The sequence below is a fragment of the Ascaphus truei genome, chromosome 3 (genome assembly GCF_040206685.1).
Source record: "Ascaphus truei isolate aAscTru1 chromosome 3, aAscTru1.hap1, whole genome shotgun sequence".
NCBI classification, from domain to species: domain Eukaryota; kingdom Metazoa; phylum Chordata; class Amphibia; order Anura; family Ascaphidae; genus Ascaphus; species Ascaphus truei.
The window spans coordinates 434,673,073-434,692,300 of record NC_134485.1 but is presented as its reverse complement, the minus strand read 5'-3'; the positions used below and the strand labels follow the sequence as shown (position 1 = coordinate 434,692,300).

Below are 19,228 nucleotides of genomic sequence, written 5' to 3'. Positions count from 1 at the left end.
AGCATGGAGGTCTGTCTGTACTATAACACGGGGAGCCCTGAGCACGGAGGTCTGTCTGTACTATAACATGGGGAGGTCTGTCTGTACTATAACACGGTGAGTCCTGAGCATGGAGGTCTGTCTGTACTATAACACGGTGAGTCCTGAGCACGGAGGTCTGTCTGTACTATAACACGGTGAGTCCTGAGCGTGGAGCTCTGTCTGTACTATAACACGGGGAGCCCTGAGCATAGAGCTCTGTCTGTACTATAACACGGTGAGTCCTGTCTGTACTATAACACGGTGAGTCCTGAACACGGAACTCTGTCTGTACTATAACACGGTGAGTCCTGAGCACGGAGCTCTGTCTGTACTATAACACGGGGAGCCCTGAGCATGGAGCTCTGTCTGTACTATAACACGGTGAGGTCTGTCTGTACTATAACACGGGGAGCCCTGAGCATGGAGCTCTGTCTGTACTATAACACGGTGAGTCCTGAGCATGGAGCTCTGTCTGTACTATAACACGGTGAGTCCTGAGCATGGAGCTCTGTCTGTACTATAACACGGGGAGTCCTGAGCACGGAGGTCTGTCTGTACTATAACACGGGGAGTCCTGAGCATGGAGCTCTGTCTGTACTATAACACGGGGAGCCCTGAGCATGGAGGTCTGTCTGTACTATAACACGGGGAGCCCTGAGCACGGAGGTCTGTCTGTACTATAACATGGGGAGGTCTGTCTGTACTATAACACGGTGAGTCCTGAGCATGGAGGTCTGTCTGTACTATAACACGGTGAGTCCTGAGCACGGAGGTCTGTCTGTACTATAACACGGTGAGTCCTGAGCGTGGAGCTCTGTCTGTACTATAACACGGGGAGCCCTGAGCATAGAGCTCTGTCTGTACTATAACACGGTGAGTCCTGTCTGTACTATAACACGGTGAGTCCTGAGCACGGAACTCTGTCTGTACTATAACACGGTGAGTCCTGAGCACGGAGGTCTGTCTGTACTATAACACGGTGAGTCCTGAGCACGGAACTCTGTCTGTACTATAACACGGTGAGTCCTGAGCGTGGAGCTCTGTTTGTACTATAACACGGGGAGCCCTGAGCATAGAGCTCTGTCTGTACTATAACACGGTGAGTCCTGTCTGTACTATAACACGAAGAGTCCTGAGCACGGAGCTCTGTCTGTACTATAACACGGGGAGTCCTGAGCATGGAGATCTGTCTGTACTATAACACGGTGAGTCCTGAGCATGGAGGTCTGTCTGTACTATAACACGGTGAGTCCTGAGCATGGAGGTCTGTCTGTACTATAACACGGTGAGTCCTGAGCGTGGAGCTCTGTCTGTACTATAACACGGTGAGTCCTGAGCACGGAGCTCTGTCTGTACTATAACACGGTGAGTCCTGAGCACGGAGCTCTGTCTGTACTATAACACGGGGAGCCCTGAGCATGGAGCTCTGTCTGTACTATAACACGGGGAGTCCTGAGCACGGAGGTCTGTCTGTACTATAACACGGGGAGTCCTGAGCATGGAGCTCTGTCTGTACTATAACACGGGGAGCCCTGAGCACGGAGGTCTGTCTGTACTATAACATGGAGAGGTCTGTCTGTACTATAACACGGTGAGTCCTGAGCATGGAGGTCTGTCTGTACTATAACACGGTGAGTCCTGAGCACGGAGGTCTGTCTGTACTATAACACGGGGAGCCCTGAGCATGGAGGTCTGTCTGTACTATAACACGGGGAGTCCTGAGCATGCAGGTCTGTCTGTACTATAACACGGGGAGCCCTGAGAATAGAGCTCTGTCTGTTCTATAACACGGTGAGTCCTGTCTGTACTATAACACGGTGAGTCCTGAGCACGGAACTCTGTCTGTACTATAACACGGTGAGTCCTGAGCATGGAGGTCTGTCTGTACTATAACACGGTGAGTCCTGAGCATGGAGGTCTGTCTGTACTATAACACGGTGAGTCCTGAGCACGGAGGTCTGTCTGTACTATAACACGGGGAGCCCTGAGCATGGAGGTCTGTCTGTACTATAACACGGGGAGTCCTGAGCATGCAGGTCTGTCTGTACTATAACACGGGGAGCCCTGAGCATAGAGCTCTGTCTGTACTATAACACGGGGAGTCCTGTCTGTACTATAACACGGTGAGTCCTGAGCACGGAACTCTGTCTGTACTATAACACGGTGAGTCCTGAGCATGGAGGTCTGTCTGTACTATAACACGGTGAGTCCTGAGCATGGAGGTCTGTCTGTACTATAACACGGGGAGTCCTGAGCATGCAGGTCTGTCTGTACTATAACACGGGGAGCCCTGAGCATAGAGCTCTGTCTGTACTATAACACGGTGAGTCCTGTCTGTACTATAACACGGTGAGTCCTGAGCACGGAACTCTGTCTGTACTATAACACGGTGAGTCCTGAGCATGGAGGTCTGTCTGTACTATAACACGGTGAGTCCTGAGCACGGAGGTCTGTCTGTACTATAACACGGTGAGTCCTGAGCACGGAACTCTGTCTGTACTATAACACGGGGAGTCCTGAGCACTGAACTCTGTCTGTACTATAACACGGTGAGTCCTGAGCACGGAGGTCTGTCTGTACTATAACACGGGGAGTCCTGAGCATGCAGGTCTGTCTGTACTATAACACGGGGAGTCCTGAGCACGGAGGTCTGTCTGTACTATAACACGGGGAGTCCTGAGCATGGAGGTCTGTCTGTACTATAACACGGTGATTCCTGAGCGTGGAGCTCTGTCTGTACTATAACACGGTGAGTCCTGAGCGTGGAGCTCTGTCTGTACTATAACACGGGGAGTCCTGAGCACGGAGGTCTGTCTGTACTATAACACGGTGAGTCCTGAGCATGGAGGTCTGTCTGTACTATAACACGGTGAGTCCTGAGCATGGAGCTCTGTCTGTACTATAACACGGTGAGCCCTGAGCATGGAGGTCTGTCTGTACTATAACACGGTGAGTCCTGAGCATGGAGGTCTGTCTGTACTATAACACGGTGAGTCCTGAGCGTGGAGCTCTGTTTGTACTATAACACGGGGAGTCCTGAGCATGGAGGTCTGTCTGTACTATAACACGGGGAGTCCTGAGCATGGAGCTCTGTCTGTACTATAACACGGTGAGTCCTGAGCACGGAGCTCTGTCTGTACTATAACACGGTGATTCCTGAGCGTGGAGCTCTGTCTGTACTATAACACGGTGAGTCCTGAGCGTGGAGCTCTGTCTACTATAACACGGGGAGTCCTGAGCACGGAGGTCTGTCTGTACTATAACACGGGGAGTCCTGAGCACGGAGGTCTGTCTGTACTATAACACGGTGAGTCCTGAGCATGGAGGTCTGTCTGTACTATAACACGGTGAGTCCTGAGCATGGAGCTCTGTCTGTACTATAACACGGTGAGTCCTGAGCATGGAGGTCTGTCTGTACTATAACACGGTGAGCCCTGAGCATGGAGCTCTGTCTGTACTATAACACGGTGAGCCCTGAGCATGGAGGTCTGTCTGTACTATAACACGGTGAGCCCTGAGCATGGAGCTCTGTCTGTACTATAACACGGTGAGTTCTGTCTGTACTATAACACTGGGAGTCCTGAGCATGGAGGTCTGTCTGTACTATAACACGGTGAGCCCTAAGCACGGAGGTCTGTCTGTACTATAACACGGGGAGCCCTGAGCATGGAGCTCTGTCTGTACTATAACACGGTGAGCCCTGAGCATGGAGGTCTGTCTGTACTATAACACGGGGAGTCCTGAGCACGGAGGTCTGTCTGTACTATAACACGGTGAGCCCTGAGCATGGAGCTCTGTCTGTACTATAACACAGTGAGCCCTGAGCATGGAGCTCTGTCTGTACTATAACACGGGGAGTCCTGAGCATGGAGCTCTGTCTGTACTATAACACGGGGAGTCCTGAGCACGGAGGTCTGTCTGTACTATAACACGGTGAGTCCTGTCTGTACTATAACACGGGGAGTCCTGAGCATGGAGGTCTGTCTGTACTATAACACGGTGAGTCCTGTCTGTACTATAACACGGGGAGTCCTGAGCATGGAGGTCTGTCTGTACTATAACACGGTGAGCCCTGAGCATGGAGCTCTGTCTACTATAACACGGTGAGTCCTGTCTGTACTATAACACGGGGAGTCCTGAGCATGGAGGTCTGTCTGTACTATAACACGGTGAGCCCTGAGCACGGAGGTCTGTCTGTACTATAACACGGGGAGCCCTGAGCATGGAGCTCTGTCTGTACTATAACACGGTGAGTTCTGTCTGTACTATAACACGGGGAGTCCTGAGCATGGAGGTCTGTCTGTACTATAACACGGTGAGCCCTGAGCACGGAGGTCTGTCTGTACTATAACACGGGGAGCCCTGAGCATGGAGGTCTGTCTGTACTATAACACGGTGAGCCCTGAGCATGGAGGTCTGTCTGTACTATAACACGGTGAGCTCTGAGCATGGTGGTCTGTCTGTACTATAACACGGTGAGTCCTGAGCACGGAGCTCTGTCTGTACTATAACACGGTGAGGTCTGTCTGTACTATAACACGGTGAGGTCTGTCTATACTATAACACGGTGAGCTCTGTTTGTACTATAACACGGGGAGTCCTGAGCATGGAGCTCTGTCTGTACTATAACACGGGGAGTCCTGAGCATGGAGGTCTGTCTGTACTATAACACGGGGAGTCCTGAGCATGGAGCTCTGTCTGTACTATAACACGGTGAGTCCTGAGCACGGAGCTCTGTCTGTACTATAACACGGGGAGTCCTGAGCACGGAGCTCTGTCTGTACTATAACACGGGGAGTCCTGAGCATGCAGGTCTGTCTGTACTATAACACGGGGAGTCCTGAGCACGGAGGTCTGTCTGTACTATAACACGGGGAGTCCTGAGCATGCAGGTCTGTCTGTACTATAACACGGGGAGTCCTGAGCACGGAGGTCTGTCTGTACTATAACACGGTGAGCTCTGAGCATGGTGGTCTGTCTGTACTATAACACGGTGGGTCCTGAGCATAGAGCTCTGTCTGTACTATAACACGGTGAGGTCTGTCTGTACTATAACACGGTGAGGTCTGTCTGTACTATAACACGGAGAGATGTGTGGCTCATCCACTTCCTTTTGATCAATTTAACCCTTGGGATGCCCCATTAGTGGCTATGCCATGGGCTTCCTAGGGGAGATGGCGTTCTATCCGGCCGAGGAACGGGAGATAACTTCCATGCGCCTCATCAGTGATGTCACAGACGTGATCGCGGTGTGCCAGAGGGGCTGTGGCCCGTCCAGCTCTCATAGGGTTACATGTCGTATCCCACCCAGTTTAAAGTAAAGGCTACACTTGATGCACACGTTATTTAAAACTTCCCGTACTAGTGACACAGTGCGGCCTGTGAAGTCCCACGTTCCCATGTAAAAGCGCCTTCCCCTGTCTGATATCTTATTCTCACAGGGCTTCCCTTGTCACACATCTGTCCCTCAGTGTGACACCTCATCCCGCTGCATAGCATTTCCCATGTTGGCCATTGTGTAACACCCTCTGTGCCACGTGCAGTGGGTGTTCATATTATACCACTGAGGCGTGGCTTGTTTATCTCGGGTCTTGTGAAGCACGAGCCGGTTTGCTGTGTAATCGGTGGGGTGGGATGCACTGAGCCAGTGGTGGAAGAGGATGCACCAGTCACTGTACCATCCCGATTCTTGCAGGTCATGCACATCCGAAAACTTCTGCAGAAGATGGATCGTCCCAACGGGCTGTACCCCAACTACCTGAACCCCAGGACAGGGCGCTGGGGACAACGTAAGTGCTGGCTTCTCAAAATCCTCCAGTATCATGCCCCAGACACCCCACCATCTCACAAAGGGACATGCAAAGGATTCTGGGAAGGGACATGAGTTTTAGCCTCTCCCCTGCCGGGTCTTGTAGTGCTTTGTAGTAGAGCATGAGTAATTAGGCTGTGTATCTCTACTTTTGACGCTGCCTCAATACTAGATACGGACTTAGTTGTCCGTATTGTCCGTGTGCTTGCACCTCACCAGCAGGGGTTTCCCCCCGTGCAGTGTCACGCCAGATTAAATAGATATTGGAGGTAGAGGAAGCACACAGGAGCCTTATGTTGTGTTCAAAACAAACTTCTGTTGTATTAATACATCAGAGCAGATATACATACAGTAACGTTTCCTCAGGCCGTACACCCTGTCCTTTCCTCAGGCCGTACACCCTGTCCTTTCCTCAGGCCGTACACCCTGTCCTTTCCTCAGGCCGTACACCCTGTCCTTTCCTCAGGCCGTACACCCTGTCCTTTCCTCAGGCCTTTCACTCTGTCCTTTCCTCAGGCCGTACACCCTGTCCTTTCCTCAGGCCGTACACTCTGTCCTTTCCTCAGGCCGTACACCCTGTCCTTTCCTCAGGCCGTACACCCTGTCCTTTCCTCAGGCCGTACACCCTGTCCTTTCCTCAGGCCGTACACCCTGTCCTTTCCTCAGGCCGTAAACCCTGTCCTTTCCTCAGAACGTACACCCTGTCCTTTCCTCAGGCCGTACACCCTGTCCTTTCCTCAGGCCGTACACCCTGTCCTTTCCTCAGGCCGTACACCCTGTCCTTTCCTCAGGCCGTACACCCTGTCCTTTCCTCAGGCCGTACACCCTGTCCTTTCCTCAGGCCGTACACCCTGTCCTTTCCTCAGGCCGTACACTCTGTCCTTTCCTCAGGCCGTACACCCTGTCCTTTCCTCAGACCGTACACCCTGTCCTTTCCTCAGACCGTACACCCTGTCCTTTCCTCAGACCGTACACCCTGTCCTTTCCTCAGACCGTACACCCTGTCCTTTCCTCAGACCGTACACCCTCTTTCCTCAGACCGTACACCCTGTCCTTTCCTCAGGCCGTACACCCTGTCCTTTCCTCAGGCCGTACACCCTGTCCTTTCCTCAGGCCGTACACCCTGTCCTTTCCTCAGACCGTACACCATGTCCTTTCCTCAGACCGTACACCCTGTCCTTTCCTCAGACCGTACACCCTGTCCTTTCCTCAGACCGTACACCCTGTCCTTTCCTCAGACCGTACACCCTGTCCTTTCCTCAGACCGTACACCCTGTCCTTTCCTCAGACCGTACACCCTGTCCTTTCCTCAGGCCGTACACCCTGTCCTTTCCTCAGGCCGTACACCCTGTCCTTTCCTCAGGCCGTACACCCTGTCCTTTCCTCAGGCCGTACACCCTGTCCTTTCCTCAGGCCGTACACCCTGTCCTTTCCTCAGACCGTACACCCTGTCCTTTCCTCAGGCCGTACACCCTGTCCTTTCCTCAGGCCGTACACCCTGTCCTTTCCTCAGGCCGTACACCCTGTCCTTTCCTCAGGCCGTACACCCTGTCCTTTCCTCAGGCCGTACACCCTGTCCTTTCCTCAGACCGTACACCCTGTCCTTTCCTCAGGCCGTACACCCTGTCCTTTCCTCAGGCCGTACACCCTGTCCTTTCCTCAGGCCGTACACCCTGTCCTTTCCTCAGGCCGTACACCCTGTCCTTTCCTCAGACCGTACACCCTGTCCTTTGCTCAGACCGTACACCCTGTCCTTTGCTCAGACCGTACACCCTGTCCTTTGCTCAGACCGTACACCCTGTCCTTTCCTCAGGCCGTACACCCTGTCCTTTCCTCAGGCCGTACACCCTGTCCTTTCCTCAGGCCGTACACCCTGTCCTTTCCTCAGGCCGTACACCCTGTCCTTTCCTCAGGCCGTACACTGTCCTTTCCTCAGGCCGTACACTGTCCTTTCCTCAGGCCGTACACCCTGTCCTTTCCTCAGGCCGTACACCCTGTCCTTTCCTCAGGCCGTACACCCTGCCCTTTCCTCAGGCCGTACACCCTGTCCTTTCCTCAGACCGTACACTCTGTCCTTTCCTCAGGCCGTACACCCTGTCCTTTCCTCAGACCGTACACCCTGTCCTTTCCTCAGACCGTACACCCTCTTTCCTCAGACCGTACACCCTGTCCTTTCCTCAGGCCGTACACCCTGTCCTTTCCTCAGGCCGCACACCCTGTCCTGTCCTTTCCTCAGACCGTACACCCTCTTTCCTCAGACCGTACACCCTGTCCTTTCCTCAGGCCGTACACCCTGTCCTTTCCTCAGGCCGTACACCCTGTCCTTTCCTCAGGCCGCACACCCTGTCCTTTCCTCAGGCCGTACACCCTGTCCTTTCCTCAGACCGTACACCCTGTCCTTTGCTCAGACCGTACACCCTGTCCTTTCCTCAGGCCGTACACCCTGTCCTTTCCTCAGGCCGCACACCCTGTCCTTTCCTCAGGCCGTACACCCTGTCCTTTCCTCAGACCGTACACCCTGTCCTTTCCTCAGGCCGTACACCCTGTCCTTTCCTCAGGCCGTACACCCTGTCCTTTCCTCAGGCCGTACACTGTCCTTTCCTCAGACCGTACACCCTGTCCTTTCCTCAGACCGTACACCCTGTCCTTTCCTCAGGCCGTACACTGTCCTTTCCTCAGACCGTACACCCTGTCCTTTCCTCAGGCCGTACACCCTGTCCTTTCCTCAGGCCGTACACCCTGTCCTTTCCTCAGGCCGTACACCCTGTCCTTTCCTCAGGCCGTACACCCTGTCCTTTCCTCAGACCGTACACCCTGTCCTTTCCTCAGGCCGTACACTGTCCTTTCCTCAGGCCTGTTACAATTTTTCAGCATCCCCCAACCACACCATGAACACATCGTCGATGAAACGCCTCCGTGTGTGGATATTGTCAGAATAATCTTGATTAATCAACACAAAATTGGCTTCAATCTCTGCCATAAACAGGTTCACATGTGGGTGCCATATTTGCTCTGGTACCCGTCCCTTGTACTTGTGCATAGAAGATAATATGGTTATATATAAAGTAGTTCTTAGTTAAAGTGATCTTTAGAAGTAAGAGTGAAGCCAATGACTGGTTTAGGTAATGTAACTGTAGTGCTCCGTTAGTAGCTAGCGGGCCGTCGGATTGCTGTGTGCAGACTTTGTACATCCCGGGCGCAGAGACACATGCTATTCCCGGGCGCAGAGACACATGTTATTCCCGGGCGCAGAGACACATGTTATTCCCGGGCGCAGAGACACATGTTATTCCCGGGCGCAGAGACACATGTTATTCCCGGGCGCAGAGACACATGTTATTCCCGGGCGCAGAGACACATGTTATTCCCGGGCGCAGAGACACATGTTATTCCCGGGCGCAGAGACACATGTTATTCCCGGGCGCAGAGACACATGTTATTCCCGGGCGCAGAGACACATGTTATTCCCGGGCGCAGAGACACATGTTATTCCCGGGCGCAGAGACACATGTTATTCCCGGGCGCAGAGACGCATGTTATTCCCGGGCGCAGAGACGCATGTTATTCCCGGGCGCAGAGACGCATGTTATTCCCGGGCGCAGAGACGCATGTTATTCCCGGGCGCAGAGACGCATGTTATTCCCGGGCGCAGAGACGCATGTTATTCCCGGGCGCAGAGACGCATGTTATTCCCGGGCGCAGAGACGCATGTTATTCCCGGGCGCAGAGACGCATGTTATTCCCGGGCGCAGAGACGCATGTTATTCCCGGGCGCAGAGACGCATGTTATTCCCGGGCGCAGAGACGCATGTTATTCCCGGGCGCAGAGACGCATGTTATTCCCGGGCGCAGAGACGCATGTTATTCCCGGGCGCAGAGACGCATGTTATTCCCGGGCGCAGAGACGCATGTTATTCCCGGGCGCAGAGACGCATGTTATTCCCGGGCGCAGAGACGCATGTTATTCCCGGGCGCAGAGACGCATGTTATTCCCGGGCGCAGAGACGCATGTTATTCCCGGGCGCAGAGACACATGTTATTCCCGGGCGCAGAGACACATGTTATTCCCGGGCGCAGAGACACATGTTATTCCCGGGCGCAGAGACACATGTTATTCCCGGGCGCAGAGACACATGTTATTCCCGGGCGCAGAGACACATGTTATTCCCGGGCGCAGAGACACATGTTATTCCCGGGCGCAGAGACGCATGTTATTCCCGGGCGCAGAGACGCATGTTATTCCCGGGCGCAGAGACGCATGTTATTCCCGGGCGCAGAGACGCATGTTATTCCCGGGCGCAGAGACGCATGTTATTCCCGGGCGCAGAGACGCATGTTATTCCCGGGCGCAGAGACGCATGTTATTCCCGGGCGCAGAGACGCATGTTATTCCCGGGCGCAGAGACGCATGTTATTCCCGGGCGCAGAGACGCATGTTATTCCCGGGCGCAGAGACGCATGTTATTCCCGGGCGCAGAGACGCATGTTATTCCCGGGCGCAGAGACGCATGTTATTCCCGGGCGCAGAGACGCATGTTATTCCCGGGCGCAGAGACGCATGTTATTCCCGGGCGCAGAGACGCATGTTATTCCCGGGCGCAGAGACGCATGTTATTCCCGGGCGCAGAGACGCATGTTATTCCCGGGCGCAGAGACGCATGTTATTCCCGGGCGCAGAGACGCATGTTATTCCCGGGCGCAGAGACGCATGTTATTCCCGGGCGCAGACACGCATGTTATTCCCGGGCGCAGAGACGCATGTTATTCCCGGGCGCAGAGACGCATGTTATTCCCGGGCGCAGAGACGCATGTTATTCCCGGGCGCAGAGACGCATGTTATTCCCGGGCGCAGAGACGCATGTTATTCCCGGGCGCAGAGACGCATGTTATTCCCGGGCGCAGAGACGCATGTTATTCCCGGGCGCAGAGACGCATGTTATTCCCGGGCGCAGAGACGCATGTTATTCCCGGGCGCAGAGACGCATGTTATTCCCGGGCGCAGAGACGCATGTTATTCCCGGGCGCAGAGACGCATGTTATTCCCGGGCGCAGAGACGCATGTTATTCCCGGGCGCAGAGACGCATGTTATTCCCGGGCGCAGAGACGCATGTTATTCCCGGGCGCAGAGACGCATGTTATTCCCGGGCGCAGAGACGCATGTTATTCCCGGGCGCAGAGACGCATGTTATTCCCGGGCGCAGAGACGCATGTTATTCCCGGGCGCAGAGACGCATGTTATTCCCGGGCGCAGAGACGCATGTTATTCCCGGGCGCAGAGACGCATGTTATTCCCGGGCGCAGAGACGCATGTTATTCCCGGGCGCAGAGACGCATGTTATTCCCGGGCGCAGAGACACATGTTATTCCCGGGCGCAGAGACACATGTTATTCCCGGGCGCAGAGACACATGTTATTCCCGGGCGCAGAGACACATGTTATTCCCGGGCGCAGAGACACATGTTATTCCCGGGCGCAGAGACACATGTTATTCCCGGGCGCAGAGACACATGTTATTCCCGGGCGCAGAGACACATGTTATTCCCGGGCGCAGAGACACATGTTATTCCCGGGCGCAGAGACACATGTTATTCCCGGGCGCAGAGACACATGTTATTCCTGTGCGCTTTCATCTATCCATGGTAATATTCTGTTGTATCTTTGCGGTGTGCAGGTGTGGTTTTAACTAGGAGCTGTGGTTTTAACTAGGGGCTGTGGTTTTAACTAGGAGCTGTGGTTTTAACTAGGGGCTGTGGTTTTAACTAGCGGCTGTGGTTTTAACTAGCGGCTGTGGTTTTAACTAGCGGCTGTGGTTTTAACTAGCGGCTGTGGTTTTAACTAGGGGCTGTGGTTTTAACTAGGGGCTGTGGTTTTAACTAGGGGCTGTGGTTTTAACTAGGGGCTGTGGTTTTAACTAGCGGCTGTGGTTTTAACTAGGGGCTGTGGTTTTAACTAGGGGCTGTGGTTTTAACTAGGGGCTGTGGTTTTAACTACCGGCTGTGGTTTTAACTAGGGGCTGTGGTTTTAACTACCGGCTGTGGTTTTAACTACCGGCTGTGGTTTTAACTACCGGCTGTGGTTTTAACTACCGGCTGTGGTTTTAACTACCAGCTGTGGTTTTAACTACTAGCTGTGGTTTTAACTAGGAGCTGTGGTTTTAACTAGGGGCTGTGGTTTTAACTAGCGGCTGTGGTTTTAACTAGGGGCTGTGGTATCTCGTCTACAAATATAGCTAGTGGTTGAAAAATAGTTTGTGCCGGTAACAGTTGGCCTGCCTGGGGTTTGTGAGAACATTTGTGAGTTTCTGGTAGTGTATAGAGGACCGGTGTTGTGGGATGTCTCGGTAGCATAAACTCTCTTTGATGTTTGTTGATAATTTTTCTTGCGTACGCCTCAATAACCAATTTACTGGTTTGTTTTTGCGGGTTAAGGACCGGATCCTGTGCTATGATTCTATACTGTTGCCTATTGCCGAGCTGTTTTACATTTCCGAATGATGGTCTGGTTGGTTTTGTATTACAATAGCCGCGCCGTTGTCTGCCGGTTTTATAGCGGTCAGTGTTATTCTGCGGCTCTGTCAGAGCTTTGCGTTGTTCACTGGACATGTTGTTATGAGCCTGGCGCTTTGTCTCCCACATGATCATTCGTGTTACGCGAGATAGGGGAGGTAACCGCCAAGCAGCGGCGTCTGCAGTTGGATGGAGGGGCTCCCATTAATCTTTTTATAGGTGGCTGTTTAGGTAGTCTGTTTCTATATATGACAGGGCTCCCAGAATGCACCGCTGCTGCTCTCAGCTCACCTGGCTCTCGCAGTGTAGCTTGGAACATGCATTTTGTGGAAGATAGAGGCCTGTACGTCTGTTCTGTAACACGGCTTGGTCAGGTATAGCTGGCGTTCCTACATACATGCAAACACGCCTTTTACAGAGGCCGGCTCTTTTCTTTAACCTTTTCGCTGCTGGCGGCACTATCCCACCTCCCATGTCATAGAAATCCCTGCCTGCTGAATCAGGAGACGTGTCAGAGATGCAGGCTGCTGCCACGTGTAAGGGAAGCAGGCGCGATGCTCTGCAGGGCCGTTTTCAGCATGTAAGGAATAGGGGGCGCGATGCTCTCGCAGAGCCGTCTCTAACGTGCAAGAGGTGGTGTGATGCTCTGCAGAGCTGTCTCTAATGTGCAAGAGGGGGTGCGATGCTCTCGCAGAACTGTTTCTAACGTGGAAGACGGGGCACGATGCTCTGCAGAGCTGTCTCTAATGTGCAAGAGGTGGTGTGATGCTCTGCAGAGCTGTCTCTAATGTGCAAGAGGGGGTGCGATGCTCTCGCAGAACTGTTTCTAACGTGGAAGACGGGGCACGATGCTCTGCAGAGCTGTCTCTAATGTGCAAGAGGGTGCGATGCTCTGCAGAGCTGTCGCTAACGTGTAAGGGGGCGCGATGCTCTGCAGAGCTGTCTCTAATGTGCAAGAGGGTGCGATGCTCTGCAGAGCTGTCACTAACGTGTAAGGGGGCGCGATGCTCTGCAGAGCTGTCTCTAATGTGTAAGAGGGGATGCGATGCTCTCCAGAGCAGTCTCTAACCTCTCCGTCCCTCTGCAGACCACACGTCAGTGGGCGGCCTGGGAGACAGTTTTTACGAGTACCTCCTGAAAGCCTGGCTGGTGTCCGACCGAACGGACGCAGACGCGCGTAAGATGTACGACGCCGCGATCGAAGTGAGTATTGTGTGATTACCCTGACTGGGGCAGTGCCAGCTAGCAGTATGTGTACCAGACCTGCAAGTAATAGGAAGCACTCAACCACACAACACAGACTGGAGGCGTGGGGTCCGAGCTCGGGCAGAGTCCCACCACATGGCAGATCTACGTCTGAATAAGAAGTATCATGGCATGCAGCAGGGGAGGCCAACTCCAGTCCTCAGGGCCACAGGATTCCCCCGCTTCAGTACAGGTGGCCTAGTCATTGACTGACCCACCTGTGCTGAAGCAGGAATATCCTTTCCACCTGCCCTGTCGGTGGCCCTTGAGGACTGGCGGTTCCCACACTACGCATGCGGACTTAGCTCGGGGATAATTTCGGGTCACCATCCGAGCACGCGATTCTCGGGCAGGAAGCGTCCCGGTAAGCGCAGGGATCCCGGTCACCAGGCACAAAGTGTCCTGACTCCTCCCGCCCTCTCCTCCCCGCAGGCCATCGAGAAGCACCTGATCCGCAAGTCCAGCGGAGGCCTGACCTTCATCGGCGAGTGGAAGAACGGCCACTTGGAGAGGAAGATGGGCCACCTGACCTGCTTTGCGGGCGGCATGCTGGCGCTGGGCGCCGACGGGTCCCCGGGAGACATGGCCGGGCACTACCTACAGCTGGGGGCCGAGATCGCCCACACGTGCCATGAGTCCTACGACCGGACGGGTGAGGACTGGGCAGCAGTCTGGGGTCCGGGGTCCGAGACATGGGCCAAGTGAAGCCACATGAGGCAAAGTGTACTAATGGCAGTGACAGGGTTAAGGGGTCAGTCCCTCCTAGGGGCACAGTGTACTAATGGCAGTGACAGGGTTAAGGGGTCAGTCCCTCCTAGGGGCACAGTGTACTAATGGCAGTGACAGGGTTAAGGGGTCAGTCCCTCCTAGGGGCAAAGTGTACTAATGGCAGTGACAGGGTTAAGGGGTCAGTCCCTCCTATGAGCAAAGTGTACTAATGGCAGTGACATGGTTAAGGGGTCAGTCCCTCCTAGGGGCACAGTGTACTAATGGCAGTGACATGGTTAAGGGGTCAGTCCCTCCTAGGGGCACAGTGTACTAATGGCAGTGACAGGGTTAAGGGGTCAGTCCCTCCTAGGGGCAAAGTGTACTAATGGCAGCGACAGGGTTAAGGGGTCAGTCCCTCCTAGGGGCACAGTGTACTAATGGCAGTGACATGGTTAAGGGGTCAGTCCCTCCTAGGGGCACAGTGTACTAATGGCAGTGACAGGGTTAAGGGGTCAGTCCCTCCTAGGGACAAAGTGTACTAATGGCTGTGACATGGTTAAGGGGTCAGTCCCTCCTAGGGGCACAGTGTACTAATGGCAGTGACAGGGTTAAGGGGTCAGTCCCTCCTAGGGGCACAGTGTACTAATGGCAGTGACAGGGTTAAGGGGTCAGTCCCTCCTAGGGGCACAGTGTACTAATGGCAGTGACAGGGTTAAGGGGTCAGTCCCTCCTAGGGGCAAAGTGTACTAATGGCAGCGACAGGGTTAAGGGGTCAGTCCCTCCTAGGGGCACAGTGTACTAATGGCAGCGACAGGGTTAAGGGGTCAGTCCCTCCTAGGGGCAAAGTGTACTAATGGCAGTGACAGGGTTAAGGGGTCAGTCCCTCCTAGGGGCAAAGTGTACTAATGGCAGCGACAGGGTTAAGGGGTCAGTCCCTCCTAGGGGCACAGTGCACTAATGGCAGCGACAGGGTTAAGGGGCCAGTCCCTCCTAGGGGCAAAGTGTACTAATGGCAGTGACAGGGTTAAGGGGTCAGTCCCTCCTAGGGGCAAAGTGTACTAATGGCAGTGACAGGGTTAAGGGGTCAGTCCCTCCTAGGGGCAAAGTATACTAATGGCAGTGACAGGGTTAAGGGGTCAGTCCCTCCTAGGGGCAAAGTATACTAATGGCAGTGACAGGGTTAAGGGGTCAGTCCCTCCTAGGGGCAAAGTGTACTAATGGCAGTGACATGTTTAAGGGGTCAGTCCCTCCTAGGGGCAAAGTGTACTAATGGCAGTGACAGGGTTAAGGGGTCAGTCCCTCCTAGGGGCAAAGTATACTAATGGCAGTGACAGGGTTAAGGGGTCAGTCCCTCCTAGGGGCAAAGTGTACTAATGGCAGTGACAGGGTTAAGGGGTCAGTCCCTCCTAGGGGCAAAGTGTACTAATGGCAGTGACAGGGTTAAGGGGTCAGTCCCTCCTAGGGGCAAAGTGTACTAATGGCAGTGACAGGGTTAAGGGGTCAGTCTCTCCTAGGGGCAAAGTGTACTAATGGCAGTGACAGGGTTAAGGGGTCAGTCTCTCCTAGGGGCAAAGTGTACTAATGGCAGTGACAGGGTTAAGGGACAAGTACCTGGGGAGTGGGGAGCCCACCCAGGCGGTGATTGCGGACGTTGGGTGTGACTTCCGGTGGGACCTAACTTCTGTGTTGGGAGCTCCTGGGTGGGCCGCCACCGCCAGGGAGGGCCCCGCACCAAAGGGAGGGGGTCTTTAGAAATACTGGAATGCCATTGTTAAAATAAGTGCCAGGACAGGGCCCTAAATAGTTCCACCACTGGTCAGATATTGGGAATTTCAGCCATTTGGTGCCGGGACCACCGGGGAACATCGCCCACAAGGTTTGCCAAAACAGCGGGTAATAAAAGCAGCTGCCCGCGAAACACGCTCCATAAATAAAGAGCGACTTGGTCACGTTCAGAAGAAGCCTGCTGATACCCGCCCTCTCCCCTCTCCCCTCCCAGTGCTGATACCCGCCCTCTCCCGTCTCCCCTCTCCCCTCCCAGTGCTGATACCCGCCCTCTCCCGTTTCCCCTCTCCCCTCCCAGTGCTGATACCCGCCCTCTCCCGTCTCCCCTCTCCCCTCCCAGTGCTGATACCCGCCCTCTCCCGTCTCCCCTCTCCCCTCCCAGTGCTGATACCCGCCCTCTCCCGTCTCCCCTCTCCCCTCACAGTGCTGATACCCGCCCTCTCCCGTCTCCCCTCTCCCCTCCCAGTGCTGATACCCGCCCTCTCCCGTCTCCCCTCTCCCCTCCCAGTGCTGATACCCGCCCTCTCCCGTCTCCCCTCTCCCCTCCCAGTGCTGATACCCGCCCTCTCCCGTCTCCCCTCCTAGTGCTGATAACCGCCCTCTCCCGTCTCCCCTCCCAGTGCTGATAACCGCCCTCTCCCGTCTCCCCTCCCAGTGCTGATAACCGCCCTCTCCCGTCTCCCCTCCCAGTGCTGATACCCGCCCTCTCCCGTCTCCCCTCCTAGTGCTGATAACCGCCGTCTCCCGTCTCCCCTCCCAGTGCTGATACCCGCCCTCTCCCGTCTCCCCTCCCAGTGCTGATAACCGCCCTCTCCCGTCTCCCCTCCCAGTGCTGATACCCGCCCTCTCCCGTCTCCCCTCCCAGTGCTGATACCCGCCCTCTCCCGTCTCCCCTCCCAGTGCTGATACCCGCCCTCTCCCGTCTCCCCTCCCAGTGCTGATAACCGCCCTCTCCCGTCTCCCCTCCCAGTGCTGATAACCGCCCTCTCCCGTCTCCCCTCCCAGTGCTGATACCCGCCCTCTCCCGTCTCCCCTCCCAGTGCTGATAATCGCCCTCTCCCGGCTCCACCCAAATTGCTGATAACCGCCCTCTCCCGTCTCCCTTCCCAGTGCTGATAACCTCCCTCTCCCGTCTCCCCTCCCAGTGCTGATAACCGCCCTCTCCCGTCTCCCCTCCCAGTGCTGATACCCGCCCTCTCCCGTCTCCCCTCTCCCCTCCCAGTGCTGATACCCGCCCTCTCCCGTCTCACCTCTCCCCTCCCAGTGCTGATACCCGCCCTCTCCCGTCTCCCCTCCCAGTGCTGATACCTGCCCTCTCCCGTCTCCCCTCCCAGTGCTGATAACCGCCCTCTCCCGTCTCCCCTCCCAGTGCTGATACCCGCCCTCTCCCGTCTCCCCTCCCAGTGCTGATACCCGCCCTCTCCCGTCTCCCCTCCCAGTGCTGATAACCGCCCTCTCCCGTCTCCCCTCCCAGTGCTGATACCCACCCTCTCCCTTCTCCCCTCCCAGTGCTGATACCCGCCCTCTCCCGTCTCCCCTCCCAGTGCTGATAACCGCCCTCTCCCGTCTCCCCTCCCAGTGCTGATACCCGCCGTCTCCCCTCTCCCCTCCCAGTGCTGATACCCGCCCTCTCCCGTCTCCCCTCTCCCCTCCCAGTGCTGATAACCGCCCTCTCCCGTCTCCCCTCCCAGTGCTGATACCCACCCTCTCCCGTCTCCCCTCCCAGTGCTGATAACCGCCCTCTCCCGTCTCCCCTCCAAGTGCTGATAACCGCCGTCTCCCCTCCCAGTGCTGATAACCGCCCTCTCCCGTCTCCCCTCCCAGTGCTGATACCCACCCTCTCCCGTCTCCCCTCCCAGTGCTGATAACCGCCCTCTCCCGTCTCCCCTCCCAGTGCTGATAACCGCCCTCTCCCGTCTCCCCTCCCAGTGCTGATACCCGCCCTCTCCCGTCTCCCCTCTCCCCTCCCAGTGCTGATACCCGCCCTCTCCCGTCTCCCCTCTCCCCTCCCAGTGCTGATACCCGCCCTCTCCCGTCTCACCTCTCCCCTCCCAGTGCTGATAACCGCCCTCTCCCGTCTCCCCTCCCAGTGCTGATACCCGCCCTCTCCCGTCTCCCCTCCCAGTGCTGATAACCGCCCTCTCCCGTCTCCCCTCCCAGTGCTGATACCCGCCCTCTCCCGTCTCCCCTCCCAGTGCTGATAACCGCCCTCTCCCGTCTCCCCTCCCAGTGCTGATACCCACCCTCTCCCGTCTCCCCTCCCAGTGCTGATAACCGCCCTCTCCCGTCTCCCCTCCCAGTGCTGATAACCGCCCTCTCCCGTCTCCCCTCCCAGTGCTGATAACCGCCCTCTCCCATCTCCCCTCCCGTCTCCCCTCCCAGTGCTGATACCCGCCCTCTCCCGTCTCCCCTCTCCCCTCCCAGTGCTGATACCCGCCCTCTCCCGTCTCCCCTCTCCCCTCCCAGTGCTGATACCCGCCCTCTCCCGTCTCCCCTCTCCCCTCCCAGTGCTGATACCCGCCCTCTCCCGTCTCCCCTCTCCCCTCCCAGTGCTGATACCCGCCCTCTCCCGTCTCCCCTCTCCCCTCCCAGTGCTGATACCCGCCCTCTCCCGTCTCCCCTCTCCCCTCCCAGTGCTGATACCCGCCCTCTCCCGTCTCCCCTCTTCCCTCCCAGTGCTGATACCCGCCCTCTCCCGTCTCCCCTCCCAGTGCTGATACCCGCCCTCTCCCGTCTCCCCTCCTAGTGCTGATAACCGCCCTCTCCCGTCTCCCCTCCCAGTGCTGATAACCGCCCTCTCCCGTCTCCCCTCCCAGTGCTGATAACCGCCCTCTCCCGTCTCCCCTCCCAGTGCTGATACCCGCCCTCTCCCGTCTCCCCTCATAGTGCTGATAACCGCCGTCTCCCGTCTCCCCTCCCAGTGCTGATACCCGCCCTCTCCCGTCTCCCCTCCCAGTGCTGATAACCGCCCTCTCCCGTCTCCCCTCCCAGTGCTGATACCCGCCCTCTCCCGTCTCCCCTCCCAGTGCTGATACCCGCCCTCTCCCGTCTCCCCTCCCAGTGCTGATACCCGCCCTCTCCCGTCTCCCCTCCCAGTGCTGATACCCGCCCTCTCCCGTCTCCCCTCCCAGTGCTGATAACCGCCCTCTCCCG

General features: G+C 56.0%; 1 protein-coding gene across 1 annotated transcript in view; it reads left to right on the top strand.

Moving 5' to 3' along the window:
- The window catches only part of MAN1A2 (mannosidase alpha class 1A member 2), a 163,478-nt gene that overhangs the window by 131,377 nt on the left and 12,873 nt on the right, over window positions 1–19,228 (top strand). Inside the window, 3 exon segments of the mRNA XM_075592935.1 lie at window positions 5,717–5,810; window positions 13,425–13,540; window positions 14,015–14,234. Coding sequence (XP_075449050.1) covers window positions 5,717–5,810; window positions 13,425–13,540; window positions 14,015–14,234 — 430 coding nt within the window.